Source organism: Dromaius novaehollandiae, chromosome 4, assembly GCF_036370855.1.
Source record: "Dromaius novaehollandiae isolate bDroNov1 chromosome 4, bDroNov1.hap1, whole genome shotgun sequence".
Lineage (NCBI taxonomy): Eukaryota > Metazoa > Chordata > Aves > Casuariiformes > Dromaiidae > Dromaius > Dromaius novaehollandiae.
This window is the reverse complement of record NC_088101.1, coordinates 6,687,116-6,702,803: the sequence shown is the minus strand read 5'-3', so window position 1 is coordinate 6,702,803 and position 15,688 is coordinate 6,687,116. Positions and strand designations below refer to the sequence as shown.

The 15,688-nt window shown below is 65.9% G+C and overlaps 1 protein-coding gene and 3 long non-coding RNA genes across 4 annotated transcripts; all 4 read left to right on the top strand.

Annotated features, from left to right (window-relative positions):
• Window positions 1-5: 5 nt before the first annotated feature.
• Window positions 6-1,753, top strand: LOC135328359 (maestro heat-like repeat-containing protein family member 7). Its single transcript, XM_064511760.1, has 5 exons — window positions 6-157; window positions 275-429; window positions 679-841; window positions 1,137-1,303; window positions 1,602-1,753. Exons 1-5 carry the CDS (start codon window positions 44-46, stop codon window positions 1,741-1,743), a joined length of 741 nt encoding a protein of 246 aa, XP_064367830.1. The 5' UTR covers window positions 6-43; the 3' UTR covers window positions 1,744-1,753.
• A 6,620-nt stretch (window positions 1,754-8,373) lies between these two features.
• LOC135328097 (uncharacterized) lies at window positions 8,374-9,347 on the top strand. Its single transcript, XR_010388820.1, has 3 exons — window positions 8,374-8,452; window positions 8,814-8,936; window positions 9,188-9,347. It is a non-coding gene; the product is annotated as an uncharacterized LOC135328097 (long non-coding RNA).
• Window positions 9,348-11,168: 1,821 nt separating this feature from the next.
• Window positions 11,169-12,323, top strand: LOC135328096 (uncharacterized). Its single transcript, XR_010388819.1, has 4 exons — window positions 11,169-11,206; window positions 11,738-11,830; window positions 12,034-12,103; window positions 12,216-12,323. It is a non-coding gene; the product is annotated as an uncharacterized LOC135328096 (long non-coding RNA).
• Window positions 12,324-13,643: 1,320 nt separating this feature from the next.
• LOC135328098 (uncharacterized) lies at window positions 13,644-14,388 on the top strand. Its single transcript, XR_010388821.1, has 3 exons — window positions 13,644-13,701; window positions 14,035-14,075; window positions 14,354-14,388. It is a non-coding gene; the product is annotated as an uncharacterized LOC135328098 (long non-coding RNA).
• Window positions 14,389-15,688: the final 1,300 nt, after the last annotated feature.

The following is a 15,688-nucleotide window of genomic DNA, read 5'->3' as shown; positions in this document are numbered from 1 at the left end:
GCTCGTTTGCAAATATTTCCCCCGAGGCCAGGCCTCAGGCTTCATGAGCAGCATTGTGGAGAGCCTGCTGTGCACCAGGCCCGTGTGCGCGTGGGCCGCTGAGCGGTGGACGCTCACCTTCCTGGGGGATTGCGGAGAGCAAATATTCCAGGAGGAGGTGAGAGAGGCATTTTTTGCATTCACCTTTGGCTGCTCTCTGTTGTTGGCTGTTGGCCCCGAAGACAGACGGGGAAAGGACGTGCCGAGCCGTTCTTTGTCGCCTTCCTCCTTTCAGGTGCCCAGACTCGTGCACCTCCTTTACACCTGCCTGCGGAGCACCCGGCAGAGCGCTCGCAGGTGCTTTGTGCTGCGGGCCGTGTTCCTCCTGGCCCACTCTCACCCACAGCCGGTGCTCGACAGCCTCCTCCAGGCGTGCCTGCCCACAGACAGGTCTGTGCACTCGCCCTTCCCTCTGCCGCCAGACCCAGCCGTGGGGTGTGCCTGCGTGGGGGGTCCCGGTCGGAAGCAGGTGGTTTTTCCCCAGGAAAGGCGAGCACTGCAGGATCACGGGCTCGTTTCCCTGTCCGGACCTGGGCATCGCCATCCCCGATGCAGACGAGGGGAGCGTTTGGCCTCTCGTGAGGGTGCCGCAGGTACCCGGGGATGCGGGCTTACGGGCAAGCATCTGTTCCCTTGCAGCGACATGGTGGAGGTGTGGAGGAGCCTGGGGAGAAGCGTCCTGGGGTGCCAAATCCTGGTGTGCTTAACTGAAAAGTTAAGGGCAGCGGGAAAGAGCAGCCACAGGAGCGAGTGCTGCACTCGGGAGCTGGGCAGCAGCCAGGCTGCCCTGGAGCCTCGCACGGTACGGTCAGCGGCCCAGGCATTAGTGCCACTCCACGTCTGCTTTCCAGCTCGTGCTTCTGCACAAGGGAGTTTTGTGCCCTTTGCGAGTGCCCGTGGAGCCTCGCGGGGTGCTGTGCCGGGGTGGCGACAGCGTTAGCAGTGTGGGGAGCCGGGACAGTTTGCTGCTGCTGGGCCGCAAGGCTGTCGCTGCAGTGAGAATTGGAGACAGTGAAAGCTCCCTGGCTGGCAGGGGCCGTGGCTGGTGGGAAAAGCCCTTGTTTTACCAGGTGGCTCTTGGTTGGATTTCTCTGCAGATCACCCACGCCCTCTGCGAGGTGGTGTCAGTGCTGCAGAGGAAGACACTGGTCCAGCGCCTGCTTCCCTACCTGCTTCCCGGCCTTCTGAGGCAGGTCAGCGAGACGCTGGGGGAGGAGCTGGCACCGTCCGTTGGGGACCTGGAGAGCGCTGACATGCCGGGCAGGTGAGGAGCGGCAGTGGCAGGAGTAGGGGCAGGGGCAGGGCTGGCCTGTGCCCCAGGTCTTTGGTCGTGCGGTCCATGGCCTTGCAGGAGCACCCAATTGTCCCGCTGGCACTGGGCTGCCTCCGTGAGGTGGTGGGACTGGTCGCTGCAGGGCAGCGCGCCTGGGGATTTGGCCGCAGCACGGTCGTTCCTGCCCATAAACTCTGTGTTGCGGCCGGGGGCCGTTGCGGGGCTCTGCTGAAGAGAAATCTTCCCCCAAACTGCTGTGCCTGGAGCTTTCTTTGGGTTTTTTCACCAGCCTTTTTGTGGCGGCATTGGAGCTGGTGCTGGCGAGGTGCCTGGACAATCGGTGGCTGCGGCTGCTCCGGGAGCAGGGAGCGTGGGCGTCCCTGGCAGAGCCCCGGGCTCACAGCACCGGCGTGTGTCTCCTGGCGAGGTGAGAGCCCGGGATGCGCCCGGGGAAAGGGCTGCTGGGAGCTTCCTGCGCACTTGGGAGCTCTGCTGAGGTGCAGAGCGGTGTCTGCGTGGGAGCGGGAGAAGGTGGGAGTCGCAGCCTGCGGCCGTCCCGCGTGACTGCGTGTCACGAGCCTGCTTGTGCTCTGTGCGCAGCGTGCTGCTCCGTGCAGAGCTCGTCCCACAGCGCCTGCTGCAGAGCCTCTTCCCCTGGCTGGATTCGCCCTCTGCCAACCTGCGGCTCACGGCCACAGCTTTCTTTGCCGAGGTGAGGCAGCAGCAGAGCAGGGGGGGCTCGGAGGGGTTCCTGCGTCTCGCCCGGCGCAAATCGCGGCCGATGCTAGCGGCCACGTGACTTGATTGCAGCTGATGAAGGACAAGCTAGTGGAGGAGAGGAAGCTGCTGAAGCCGCTCCTAGAGGCCTTGGGGGAGAGAGCGCGCGACCCCGTCAGCACCGTGCGGCAGATGGCCGTGAGAGGTCTGGGCAACGCGGCCAGCGGAGCACCCGCGAAGGTGAGGCGGCCTTTCCTGGGCTCTGAGCGCAGCCCGGAGTGGAGAGCTGCCCGGGGGGCTTGAGGAGCCCGGAGAGAGGAGCAGAGGCAGGCGCGGGGCCGTGCTGAGGCCGCGCTCCTCGCTCTGGCATCATCAGGGTGGCAAAGGGGACACGGGGTGCCGGCTGGGGCTCCTGTGGCTGGGGTCTGCTCCGGGCTTGCTCCGGCAAGTGCCGTCCTTGGCGCCGCGGCGGAGAGCAGCGGTGAGAGGTGGGAGCAGTGAGCAGTTCATGCGCCTGTCGCTCTGCAGCTGCGGAGGCACGGGGCGGCCGTGGTGTCGGTGCTGCTCAGAGGCCTGGAGGACGCGGCCAGCACAGAGGTGGCTGCCGAGAGCCTGCTGGTGCTGGCGAAGGTGCTGGGGCTGCTGGAGGCGAGGGCCGTGGGCTCTGCCTTTGAAGAGATCTCCAGGGCCAGCCGGGCGTTCTGGGGGGTGGTGAGTGGAGTCGCTCGTTCTCCTGTTGGCAGGTGGGAGTCGTCGCGGGGCTGCCGTCCCCCGCGGGCAGCACCCCGCTGGGGCCAAGTGGCTCGTGCGCGGCGCCCTCGCTCGCAGCCTCTGCCCAACGGCCTTTCTCATTGCAGGAGGAAGAGGTGCTGCGCCGCTCGGCCTTCGTCCTCTATGGCGCCCTGGCCTCCTCCGCCTCTCGGAGGAGGTCATTTTTCAGCAGAGAGGTGGAGGCGGCATTTCCCAGCCTGGTGCTGCACCTCGGGGACCCGGCCCCGGCCGTCTGCAACGTAAGAGCCCTTGGGCTGCTCTGGCCGGCGCGTGTTGCCGACGTGTCCGCAGGCCTTGGCTGGTGCTGCTGCGGCGGCGAGGTTCCTCGCTCAGCTCCGGGGCTGGCGCACAGCATCCCCATGAGCAGGCCCGGTGCTCTTTTCCAGGCGTGCAAGGTCTCCCTGCACCTGTGTGCCCCGTTTCTGGGGTTGAAGAGGGTGCGGCAGCGCATCGCCGCAAGCATCGGGCTGAGCGCGGCCGAGCTGCAGGATGAGATCTGCAGGCACCTGGTGAGCGAGCGCTGCGCTGGGGTCGTGTCCCTGCGCCGGCCACCCGCCCTGTGGCTCCCGCGCCGGGGGGCCACGTGGGCCTGGGCTGTGGGTGGAGGGAGGATGGAGGGGGGACGGAGGGGCGCTTGGAGCCAGCGACGAGCTCCTGCGCCCCTGTGTTGCCCCAGGCCCAAGACTGCCCCGCGCTGCTGGAGAGGCTCTGGAGCACAGCCCGCAGCTGCTGCATGGGGAGCTGCGTGGCGCCGCAGGCGGCAGCCGTCCACGTCCTGGGTGAGAGGCAGCGCTGGGTTCTGGCACTGCTCGCGGCCGCGTCCCCGGGTCGGGTCGGGGTCAGGGGTCGAGGTTGAGGTCGAGGTGGGGTTGGGGCCATGGCGATGGCCGTGGCCATGTCCTGACAGTGGCATCCTCATGCCAGGCCTCCTCCTGGACACAGTGCCGACCGCGTGGCTGCAGCAGCAGGACCTGGTGTTCCCGTCGGGAGGTAGGTGCTGGTGGCTGCACTGCTGCCCCACGGGCCAAGGCGGCGTCCGGAGGCCCCGCGGATGCCAACAGCTGGGGCGTGCACGGGGCTCGCACGGCCCTGGGGTGCTGCCGGGGAAGCCGCCCTGGCCGGGAGCCACGGGGTGCCGGTGGTATCGCGGCCAGGCGCCCACGGTGCCTCTCCGCGGCGTCGGTGTTGTTGCAGCTTGGTGGAGGTGGCGGTCCATCGAGGCCCCCCGCACGTGGCAGGCAGCAGCCGCAGTGCCCCACGCCGGGGGCCCCCAGCTGCTCGGGGCAGGAGATCAATAAAGCTGCGTCCTCGCAGGGAAAGTGCCAGCCGTATGGGGCTCTGTGGGGGGTCTTGCGCCGGCCCCGGCCCTGCCACCCCCCAGATGTGGCCTTGGTGCAGTGTGGCGCTGCCTGGGGACACAGGGGAGTGGAGAGAGCGGGGTGAGGGGGGCCTGGGGGTGACGGGGGCAGTGGGAGCAGCCTGGGGCACTGGGAGCTCTGGGGTGAGTAGGGCCTATGGGGTGGGACTGGGGATGAGAGGGGCCCCAGGGGGAGTAGAGGGACCGAGGGGCAAGTGGGGACAGTAGGGGGCACTGGGGACACTGGGAGGTGCCTGGGGGCATATGGGACACTGGGGGGCCTGGGGATACTGGGAGGTGCTTGGGGCGATGGGGGCAGGGGGAGCAGCCGGGGGCCCTGGGGGCACTGGGAGGTGCTTGGGGATACTGCGGACACTGGGGGATACCAGGAGGTGCCTGGGGAAATGAGGGGGCACCCAGAGTTGCCCGGGGAGACCAGGGGGAACTGGAGTGAGAGGGCTGATGGGGTGGGACTAGGACTAGGGCTGGGAGGGGCCCCAGGGGGAGCAGAGGGACCGAGGGGCAAGTGGGGGTGCGGGGAGCACTGGGGCTACTGGGGGGCACTGGGAGGTGCCTGGGGACTCCGGGGTCACTGGGGACACTGGGAGGCACTGAGAGGGGCCCCGAGGGGGCAGCGGGCAGGGCTGCTCCCCAGGGGCATGGCAGGACCGCGGGTGCGGGGGGGGGCGCAGCGCTGGGGCCGGGCACGGGCAGCCCGGTCCCGCGGCGGGGGAGCGGGACTCACCGGTCGCCCCGCACTGCCGGCACGTCCCACCGGTCGCCCCGCACTGCCGGCAAGTCCCCTGCAGCGCGCGCGGCCTGGCCGAGGACGGCGGGCTCGTGACACAGGCCGCGGCGGGGCCGTTGCCAGGGCCGGGGCCGCTCTGAGGCCCGGAGTGCGGGGGCGGGGCCGGGCCGGGGCCGCTCTCGGGGGTGGGGGCGGAGCCGGGAGCTCGGGGGCGGGGCGGTGCCAGGGCGCATGCGCGGGCCGCCGCGTGCGAGAAGCTCAGTTTGGTCTGTCGCGGCTGCCGTCGTTCTGGCGCCTCCGTCCCACTTCCGTCGCCCCGCGTGGCGCTGGGGGCGGGGAGGGCGGCAGCCCCAGCTGAGGAGTGGGGGGGGCTCGGCCGCGGGGGAGGGGACGTGGGGGAGAGCCAGGGCTGGGGCTGCGAGCGGGCCGGGGCTGCCGGGCAAAAAGAGGCCACATCCTGCGGGTTTGGGGGCTGGAGGCTGTGTGTTCGAGCCAAGACCAGGTGCCCAAGCCCTGCGTCTCTGAGCTCAGAAGCAGGGCTGAAGCCCTGTGGTTTTGCATCAGCAGCAGAGGCTTAGCGCGCCATTTTTGCGGTTGGAAGCAGAGGCTAAAGCCTGCGTTTTGGGGGGCCAGAAACAGGGGCTTTCTGTTAGCTGCTTTTGGTGCGGCAGCGCTGCCAGGGGATGGAGCCCGCGGGCCAAGGCGGCTCTGGCTGACAGGAATTGAAAGGGAAGAAGCAGTTTGTCCAGTGCCCCCCCCCCAAAATCAAAAAGAGCACTCAGGGGATTTTTTAGGAATGGCTGGGTGGTGTTGCCTCTGCATACCTCGTTTTGGATTAACGGCAAAGCCTTTCTGTGAAGCTGTTAAGGGGCCGGGAGACTTGCTGGAGTGGACTCCCGAGCGCCAAAAAGGATTTGATGAACTCAAGATTGCTCTCCTGAGTGCTCCCGCATTAGGACTTCCAAACCTAACAAAGCCATTTGAGCTTTAGGTACCTGAGAGAGGGCACCAGGCTATGGGACTACTCGAAGCAGTTAATAAACCCAAAGAAACAGCAGTAGTGCATTGCAAAGTGCACCAATCTGGACAGACTGACATAGTTCAAGGGAACAAAAGGGCCGATGAGGCTGCAAAAAGGGTAGCATTGTCCGTGTCGGTAGCAGCATCAGTTCCAGAGAGAACGTTAAAAATGGAAATTCCCGTATACACTGAAAAAGAAAATAAATTAGCAGAAATCTTGAAGTGCAGAAAGACTTCTGAAGGATGGTGGGTAACATCTACTGGACAATGTGTGGGAACTTTGCCGGTAATGAAGAAGCTGATGAAGCAAATACACGCTAGTAGCCGCATGGGAGCCGAGGCGTTGGCTGAAACAGCTACAAGGTTTGCTGTGGGAATTAGTATGTTCCTAATTGCAAAGGGTATTACACAAAAACGTGAACTCTGTCTTAGAAATAATCCCGAGAGTCAGAAGAAACCGCTCCCTGCCAGGGGAAGTAAAAAGGGCCTTCCCGCCCGGGGATTACTGGCAAATTGGTTTTTCTGAATTACCAAGCTGTAGTGGACATAAATATTTGTTGGTAATTGCTGAGACCTTTTCAGGATGGCCTGAGGCTTTGCCGTGCCGTAGCAATAAAGCAACGGAGGTAGTGAAAATGTTGTTAAAAGAAATCATACCAAGATTTGGGGTACGAGAAGGATTTTCTTTGGATAGGGGACCTCATTTTATAGCAGAAATAGCACAGGAAATCTCAAAAATACTGCAAATTAAATGGGATTTACATCCCCCCTGGAGGCCACAATCCAGGGGAAAAGTGGAAAGAACGAATCAAACAATGAAGAGACAGATAGGGAAACTGTGTCAGGAGACTCAGATGAAATGGACTGATGTCTTCCCTCGGGCATTATTAAGACTCGGAATAACCCCAAGGGGTAGGGAGAAAGTTAGTCCCTTTGAGATTCTGTATGCTGAACCTTAGCCTGTAAATTTAACTGGAAATGCAATTCCAATGCACATTAAGGGGGATCAAATTTTAAGGGATTCTCTCTTGTCTCTGGCAAAGGTTCTTCCTTCTCTCCGCAGGTACATCCAGTTAAGATCTCCCGTGCTTTTAGATTCACCTGTACATTCATTGCAGCCGGGAGATCGAGTGTGTCTTTGAACCTGGAAGGATGAGCCGTTGAGAGAAAAATGGAGAGGACCGTATCTTGTACTGCTAACAACAAATGCTGCTGTGAAGCTGCAGGGAATTGATTCCTGGACCCACTACACCTAAGTGAAAGCAGTACCTCGAGAGACGTGGAAAGCTGAACAAGTTCAACCTTTAAAGTTAAAAATATATAAAGATATCTGAGTTGTATTAGAAGTGAATCAGTTCTAAATTTAGACTGTGTAATTAATAATTTCTTAAAGTATGGACTCTTGCAAAGACCAGCTTTGCTTTGCCTTTGTGCAGCGCTGAGCCCAGGGAGCCCGGGTCTATCAGAAGGCTCGTCGAGGCTGCAGGGACGCAGCTCCTAAATCCGGAGGGAAGGGCGATAACGTTGCCTTCCACCTGGCACCAGCTTTTATTCCACGACCTTGTAATGAATTAGTGCTGCTACATCTAAACAAAACGCTTGTGTTGTGGGCTGGCCGGGGGACTGGAGAGCAGCTTTGCAGCCTGTGTGACCTGGCAGCTTGTGGCTCGATGCCGTCAGGCCCCGGGTGCCAGCGAGGCTTTCTAGGCGACCGAATGACCAGGTGCTTGTGTGAGCAATGGCGCGAACTGGCTCCCAGGGCCTCTCTGCCGGAGCACTTGCCCCTGTGTGACGGCAGGAGACAGTCGCCGCTGGAAAGGGCTGGGGGCCGAGGAGCGACCGCGAGCGCTGGAGCCTGGGACAGTGCCACGTTTGGGGGGTGTGTGGGGGTGTGTCCCCGGTGCCTGCCCCCCCCAGCCTCACGTTGCCAGCAGCCCTCTGTGAGGCGTTGGGGCCCCCGCGTGTCACAGTGGCCCTTGTGGGTCTCTCCCCTCCCCGAGGCCGGTGCTGGCCCAGTGGCTCGCGGCTCCCGTGGGAGGAGGTGCTGGTGGAGCAGCACATCTGTATAGGGAGTCCTGCCGCGATGGGGGTGCTGCGAGCGCTCCGAGGTGGGGACCGGCACCGCGCTCAGCACCACGCCTGCCAGCACGCTGGTGGGGGGGACGGGGACCTGCTGGTGCCCACGTTCTTGGCACAGGGAGAGCCAGGGTCACGCGCTTGGGGCCAGCCCCAAGCTGCCCCGGGCTGCTCTTCCCCAGGCTGCACAGAGCCGGCTCCACCGGCCTCTCCTGCGGGCCCATGCTCCAGCTGGGGAGACGTTTGCCCGACTCGGGGCCCGTCCCTGCGGCTGCTGGAGCGATGCAAACCCTCGGTTGCTTTCCTTCCAGGTTTCTTCACTTGTGTAGGTGCCCAGTCGGGACCCGCGCGTGGTGAGGACGGCGGCAAGGCGGCCGGGTCTGTCCCTGTGGCCATCGCTACCTTTGCCACCGTGGTGACTTCTCTGTTGAACCGGCTGCAAGACGCCGAGGTGAGGCGGGGGCGTCCTGCGGGGCTGCGTGGGGTTTGAGGGCTCCCCGCAGCACCCTGGCTTCCCCGAGTGCCGCAGGCTGATCTCGCCCAGCGGCACCTCTGCCCTCCTGCTGCGCCTCATCCCAAAACGCTGATCCTGCCGGTGGTGCTGGGCGGAGGCTCCCGCGTGCCCTCCTTTCCCACAGGAGGTGGCGGTGTCCCCGGGGTTGGGGGCGGGGTCAGGAAATCCCAGTGCTGGGTTTCTCGCCTGCTCCCGACGGCTGTGCTGAGCGGCACCGGCAGCTCGTCCGCGGCGTCAGCGTGGCGGAGCTGCTGCGGGGCGGCATGTCCCATCGCTGCCGTGTGCGGTGTGTCCCCAGGGCAGCAGAGCGGAGACCTACCGCGAGCTGGAGAGCGTCTTGTGGGGCGACGAGAGCCATCTGCAGAGCTCTGAGGTGGACAGAGTGATAGCAGTGGCGTTGGAGGACCTGCGAGCGGCCCAGGTGAGCTTGTTCTCTCTGAGGGTGACACCGGACGCCGGCGCCCGGCCTGGCCGTCCTATGGAGAGCCTTTGGGACTTGTCCTGGCGGGGGGTTGGGGCGGTGGCCCGGGGCTGTGCAGAGAGGTGGCCGCGGGGCTGTTTGTGAGCGAGGGACGGTCGGAGTCAAGTTACGGGTTGTGTGTCCTGCCTGGAGGCGGAGCCGTGGGAGACGGCCGGTCGTGCTCCTGCCACACGCGAGCTGCTGTCTTCCAGGGTGGGACGGCCTCCGTGAGGACGGCGGCTAGTGATGTCCTGGTGGCGCTGGCCCGCTCCCACTTGTGCGACGTGGTGTCGGCGCTGCAGGGCCACCTGAAGGCCCTGGAGGAGACGTCGGAGGAGTTTGTCCTCATCACCCTGCGCAACCTCGCCACACGCTACGGTACGGCCCCCCCAGCCTGCTGCTGCGGGTTGCAGCGGGTGCCGGGCGGGAGACGGGACTCCTGCCCCTGCCCAGAACGGTCTGGGCTGGGCTGGAGGGAACCCGCCAGAGACCAAACACGCCAGGCTCTGCCCTGCATCACCCTCGCTGTGCCCAGGGCTTTCCCACGCACCTCGGGGAAGGCGGCCGGCACACGGGCACCCTGGCAGGAGCCTCCTCGTGCCGGGGCCTCTCCCAGTGCTGCGGCAGCTCTCCCGTCCCCCTGCCCCTGGCACAGCCCCGCGGCCCCGTAGCCCTGGCCCTGGTGCGGCAGCGCTGCCGGGGGATGGAGCCCGCGGGCCAAGGCGGCTCTGGCTGACAGGGTCGCCCACCCCTGCCCTCTCTGCAGCCCTGCAGTGCGTGCCCTTTGCGGCAACGACCCTGTCAGCCCTGCGCGGCGTGCTGAGCGAGGTGGGGAGCGGCCGGATGCTGTGCGCCGTCTGCGGCGGTGAGTTTTGGGTCCATGGTTGGGCCACAGGAAGGGGAAGGAGAAGGGGAAGGGGGAGGGGGAGGGGGAGGGATCGGGGTGGCCCTGGGTGCCTCGCCGGGGTCTCGGGGCCGGCACGGCAGGGCTGAGCCTGCAGCGAGCTCCAGCCTCAGCAGCCACCAAGTGCCCTCAACGTGCGGGAGCAGCGGGTGCCGCCGGGGGTGGGGTCCGTGGGCTGGCCGGGATGGTGCTGGGTGCAGGTGCCCTGAGGAGCTCTTGGGTCCCTGCCTGCTCTCTCTGCTCCCGCACTTGCCTCCCAGTTTTAGCTACCTTTGGCCGAGCTCTGCCCAGTTTTGTTCCCCCCCTTCTCCTCCCTTTCCCTGAGGGCAGCCTGGCTTTGTGTTGGTGGCCTTGAAGGGAGAGCATGGGAAAGAACAGCCAAAACCTCCAAGCGTGTGCTGAGGGGCAGACGTTTGGGAAGGGGGAGGCTGGGGCTGCAGCGGGCAGTGGTGGAAGGGAGCGAGGCTGTGCGGAGGAGAAGGTGTGGTGCTGGGGTGGAAGAGGGGAGAAACAAGGCAGCGTTGCCATCCAGGTGTCTCAGACCATGGCATAACGCGTCCCTGAAGGCAGATCTCCTTGCAACCTGTGCCCTGGCGAGCCTGGCCTGGGCTTAAAGCAGGCCCGCGGGCCAGTGCAAGGTCTTCACCAGTCAGAGACTTTGGTGCGATCCTGTTTCCCTTCTTGTGCTGCAGTTCTGGAGCAGTGGTGCAGCAGCATAAGCATGTACTTCCGCGAGGGGGAGAAAGGTGCCTTCCCTCGCCTGGGGCCTGCCCAGCTCTGTGCCCACGTTTACCCGCTCTTCTGCTACGTGAGCAGAAAGCGGCGGTGCTGCGAGGAGGAAGAGGTGAGTGTTGATGCTCTCGCAGCTGTGGGCAGCAGTGGGGTTGTCCGCAGCACTGTGCGAGGGGCCAAAGGGAGCAGGCTGGTCGCGAAAGCGCCCCGAGCCGGGAGTCCGGGGACTGGGGGCTGCCTTCTGGGAAGCGGCCGAATGCCAGGGCCTTTTGACGGGGGAGGCTGGGGGTGCCGGGAGGAAATGCTCTCTGTGCTGGCCAGCGAGCCCTTCTCACCAGGGGCGACAGGGAAGGGGAAGCCCCCGTGCGGGAAGGGCAGGCTGGTGTCTGGGGGAGGCGAGCGCTGGAGAGACCCTCAGCCCTTGATACGGCGTGTCACCGTCCCTCGGCAGGTCAAGCAGGCTGTGCTCAGGGCGATGGGTGCCATGATGGGTGTCCTCCTGCACGTGGAGGAGCACCGTGAGCACGCCTGGGAGCATCTCCTCTGGCTGCTGCAGCAGTATCGGGAAGTCTGGGACCCCTCTGGGGTGACCGTGGTGAGGCATTGTGCGGGACATGGCGCGGCCAGGGGCCATGGGGGTGCCGCGAGGTGTCGGGGAGCTGTGGGGTGCTGGAAGGAGCCAGGTCCCTTGGAGCAGGAACGAGGAAATGGGGGCCCGGGGCTTTCTGGGCTCATGCTGGAAGAAACCAGCATGGCGGGAGGGCCAGGAGGGAGTGGTGAGTGGCTGGGGCGAGTGGCTTGGGAGGGGAGGCTGCGCCGCCTCCCGGGGCTGGGAGTGTGTGAGGAGCTCTGCCCTCACGCCCAGGGCCGCGTCCAGCCCCTGTGACGGGGAGAGGTGCAAGGGGGGGCAGTGTGCCAGGAAAGGCCATCCCGGCAGGGCTGCGTGGAGGAGAGAGACCTCGCGGTGCTGCTCTGTGGGAAGGATGAGCCAGAAGCCCCGTGCGGGGCTGGGGTTTCCCTGCAAGTGGGTTCCAGCCGCGGCATCTCCCAGCGATGCTGCTTTCTCGCTTTCTGGGTGGCTCGCAGTGACAGCCGCCCTCTCCCTCCCTCCCACACTCCCTTGCAGAGTCTCGGCTATTTCCTGGGGGCTGTGGCAGACATTCAGACCCGCGTGCCCCGGGCCAGGCATCTGGCCATCGCCACTGCTGTGCACCAGCAGGTAAGGCCTGGTGCCGCGTCGCTGGCCTGGGGCTCCTGGGCAGCCTTGGCTGCTGCACAGCTCTGCGTGTGCCTGGGGCTCGGGGCTTTGGTTGTGGCTCTGTGCCCAGAGCCACCCGCGAGACGAGCGCTGACAGTGCGGTTGCTTTTCTGTCCCTCTCCCCGCCGATCCGGCTTTCTCTGAAACGTGCCTTGTTCCCACAGCTCTGCGATGAGATGGAGCCGCCCAGCCCAGAGCACAGAGCAGAGCTGTGCCGCTGCATGGTGCTGCAGGGTAAGCAGAGGCGAGCTGGTGCCGCACTGCCGTGTCCCAGCAGCTCTCTTGCGAACCTGCCCGAGTGGGAAGACACTGCTCACTGATGCCAAGCGTGATTTCTTCCCCACAGCCCGAATTTGCCCGGAGGAGACCATCGAGTTCCTCTACTACAAGCTGAGGAACGGGAGCAAGGCCGATCGCGTGGCAGCCGTGGCAGTGCTGCAAGCTCTGGTCCGCTCTGACGGTCAGTAAGGCAGGCCAGAGAAATGGCGTCCCCCTGGGATGCTGCTGCTTCTTCTGACGCGCAGTCTGGCCCTGCTTTTCTGTCCCGCCTGTTTATGGAAAGCCGGGGAGCTGTGACGAATCCCTGCAGGAACGGGGGCTCGGCCTCAGCACCCACCTCTCCTTGTCTCCTGCAGCCCCAGACACGAGGGAGAAGCTGCCCCTGTTTGCGAAGCTGGTGCAGTCCGTGTGCCATGACCCCGCGGCCCAGGTGAGCTGGTTTGGGCAGGGCTGGTGCTGCCACCGGGGCACAGCAGCCCTTTTCCCGGGCAGAGCCTGGCGAGGCCATAGCCACAGGCCAAGGCAGGGCCCGGGGCTGGAGGCCGGTGGCGGCCAGGGAGTGAGGGCTGCTGCTGCGCGGCCCAGCCAGAAGGGCTGCAGCACGGCGAAGGCAGCTCCGCTGGGCTTTGGGCCGGGTCGTGACTGCAGCCTCCCGTGACTGCAGGTGAGGAGGGCAGTGCTGCATTTCATTGGGGAGCTGCTGCGCTCCAGTGCCCCAGGCTGCTCGGCGTGGGACGTGGTGGGGCACCTCTTCAGCGAGTTCAGCCGGGCCTCGGGCAGACTGGTAAGGGCAGAGTGCGGCACCGGGGCTGCCTCCCATGCCCTGGCCGTGCCATGTTGCCGTGGGTGTCCCTGGCAGCGGGGAGCCCGGCACAGCAGGGCCGCCGGCCACAGTGCCCCGGAGGGAGCGGCCTCCCTGTCGCATGCATCGCGAGGTCTGGGATGGGGCAGTGACGGGTGTTTCCCACGTCTGTCTTGCAGGCAACGGGAAACCTTAGCATGGTGGAAGCGCGGGAAGAAAGGGCTGTTCAGAGCCTGTGCGCCCACGTGCTGGGCACGCTGGATGTCTCTGCCGGAGCGGTGGCCAAAGTGAGTCGTCCTCCACCTGTGCGCTGGGACCCCCCACCTTAGCCACCAGCGCAGCTGAGAAGAGCTGGGGCGAGCTCTGCGGGGCCGGACTTGCTGGTGCTGGGAGGTGGAAAGGGGTGCGAAGCACGGCGGGCGAGAGGGAGAGAAGGTGGAGGAGGAAGGCAGGGCGAGACCGGAGCTGCTGAGTTAGGGAAGGAGCGAGGCCGAGGGGCTGGGCCGGTGCCAGAGATGCGGCAGTGATGGGGGAACTGGACTGGAGAGGTGGAAACGCCAGTGTGCCAAATGGCCTGGTTCTTGCCTGCAGCTCCTGTGGCCAAAGCTGCTGTGGTACGTGGTGCCAGCCAAGTACACGGGCATGATGGTCCCGCTCTGCCGCTGCCTGCGCAGCCTGACCGAGAGACAGGACAGGGCAGAGCAGGAGCAAGAGGAGGCGGCGCCTGAGGCCCTGGAGTCTGAGGAGCCAGGTGGGGAGCAGAAAGTCATGGCGCGCTCTGCCAGGCTGGGTGGGCGCAGGGCAGCGCGTGTGCCTGCGTCCCCTGCCAGCCCCGCGCAGGGGCAGGGGCAGGGGCAGAGCCACCTGGCGCTGCTGCGCCCAGCTCTTGCCGGGGCCCAGGGGCTGGTTCCTGCCGTGCTGGGGCTGCCTTCAGCGGCAGCTGTTCAGCGTGGGAGCCCGTCAGGGACTGTGCGGAGGCGGCGCAGCCGGGGTCCCCTTCAGCCCCGCGTGAGGGCTTGGGACATGGGGCGGGCAGGGCCCGGTGGGGCTGGGCGTCTCACGCAGCCTTTCTTTCTGCCCACAGCCGCTCTGCCAGCTCCCCAGGCCCTGCTGGCTCGCCTGCTGGTGAGTAGCGGGGCCCCGGGGAAAGAACTTTTGTGGCTGGGGCAAGGGCAGAGGGCAGGAGAGACGGTGCTGAGGCCGGTGCCGGGTGCCCCGGGAGGAGGCAGGAGCGTGTCGCAGGGTGCCTGTCAGGGGCTCCTGCTCCTCCTGTGGCACGGCAGTCCCTGGGCAAAGCCACTGGCTGCCTGCTGCAAGCCGGGGCAGTGCTGACCTGCCTGCCTGCAGGGTAGCCACAGCTCCTGGGGCAGGAGCGAGCCCATCTCTCTCCTGCCCTGGCCTAGGTGGTGGCGGCAGTGGCTCCACACGCGGGCGGTGGCTGTGGAGCCGCGGCCCTGCAGCTGCTGCAGGCGCTCCCCAGCACGATCCACGGAGCCGTGGGGGCAAAGTGGGCCGCAGACATCCCCCTGCTGCTGCAGCACCTGGCAGGTAAAGTGCTGGCGGGAGGGAGAGGCTGGGGGGTGGAGGGGGCAGCAAAATGCCCTCAGCTCCCCAGCCTGGCAGCAGGGAACGGTGCCGGGTTTGTGGGCGCTTGTCAGCCTGGTGGCCTGAGGCTTTGGGGCATCAGACTGCAAAGGAGACACCCGGGCTCTGCCGTGGTGCTCGCTGAGATAACAGCGAGGGCTTTGCTTCCTCGGGCCTTGCAGGAACAACAGCGAGCTCCCTGGACGTGGCCGAGTGGGAGAGCCTTCTGCTGAAGGTACAGCGTCCCTGTGGGGGCCCTTGCTGGATAGGGCAAACGGGGGGCAGGAAAAGTGGTGGGAGGAACCTGGGGGCTCCCTGTTTGGGCACCGAGCGGTGCAGGCATGTCCCGAGCCCCCGGCGCCTGCTCCAGCCGTGTGTGCTGCCCGCTCAGAGGAGCTGCTCTCGGCACGTGGGGCACAGCTGAGCACAAATGCAGCCGAAGGCTGGGGCAGAGGCCTCCAGCGTGGCCCCATGCCGTGGCACCGCCTGCTTCTGGCGTGTGCCGAGCCCAGGGGCCTCGAGTGGCGCATTAGGGGAAGAGCGAGAGGCAGGTTGCAAGAGGGGCGGGTGAGGAGACAGGCTGTCGCGAGGGGGAGCTCTGCCCGGCAGTCTCCAGGGCCACTTGGATGAGCAAAAGGCCCCGGCCAAGGGCAGGGGGGCGTTTGCTTCATCTCCCACTCTGCCCTAGTTCCTGCAAACCTCTCTGGAGCTCATTGCGAGTGAGGCCTGGACCGTGGGCCTGAGCCAGGAGCTGAGCCGGCAGCTGGGCAGCTCTCCCCGCCTGTCCTGGGAGAAGGTTTGTTCCCTGCGTGGCGTGGCTGTGGCTCGCGCGCCCCGAGGGCTGCGGCGGCAGAGCCCGGGGACACTCAGGCCGGGGCGAGGGCTGGCGCTGGTGCTCTGCCGCGCGGGCTGGTTTCCCTGCTGCCTGCTCTCTTTCCCCACGAAGGGGCTCGCACTCCCCTCTGTGCTGAGCTGGCGGCGGGGCCGGGCTGGCCGCCGGCTGCTGTGGGGCCGGTGCCGCAGGCGCCTCGGCAGGTCCTGGCACAGTGTGGCCAGTGTGGCCTGGCCCTCTCTGGCCAGGCCGGGCTGTCACCACAGGCGGGGCTCGGCCTCTTCTCTTGCAGCGGTTCCTGTACAAGGCTCTCGGCACGGCC

What these genes read in the sequence shown, in the direction of transcription:
- LOC135328359 (XM_064511760.1), top strand. Translation starts at nt 44, where the DNA reads ATGAGCAGCATTGTGGAGAGCCTGCTGTGCACCAGGCCCGTGTGCGCG. An exon ending in CTGCCCTGGAGCCTCGCACG is followed by an intron (nt 842 to 1,136) that starts GTACGGTCAGCG and finishes ATTTCTCTGCAG; the next exon opens with ATCACCCACGCCCTCTGCGA. An exon ending in AGCGCTGACATGCCGGGCAG is followed by an intron (nt 1,304 to 1,601) that starts GTGAGGAGCGGC and finishes TTTTTTCACCAG; the next exon opens with CCTTTTTGTGGCGGCATTGG.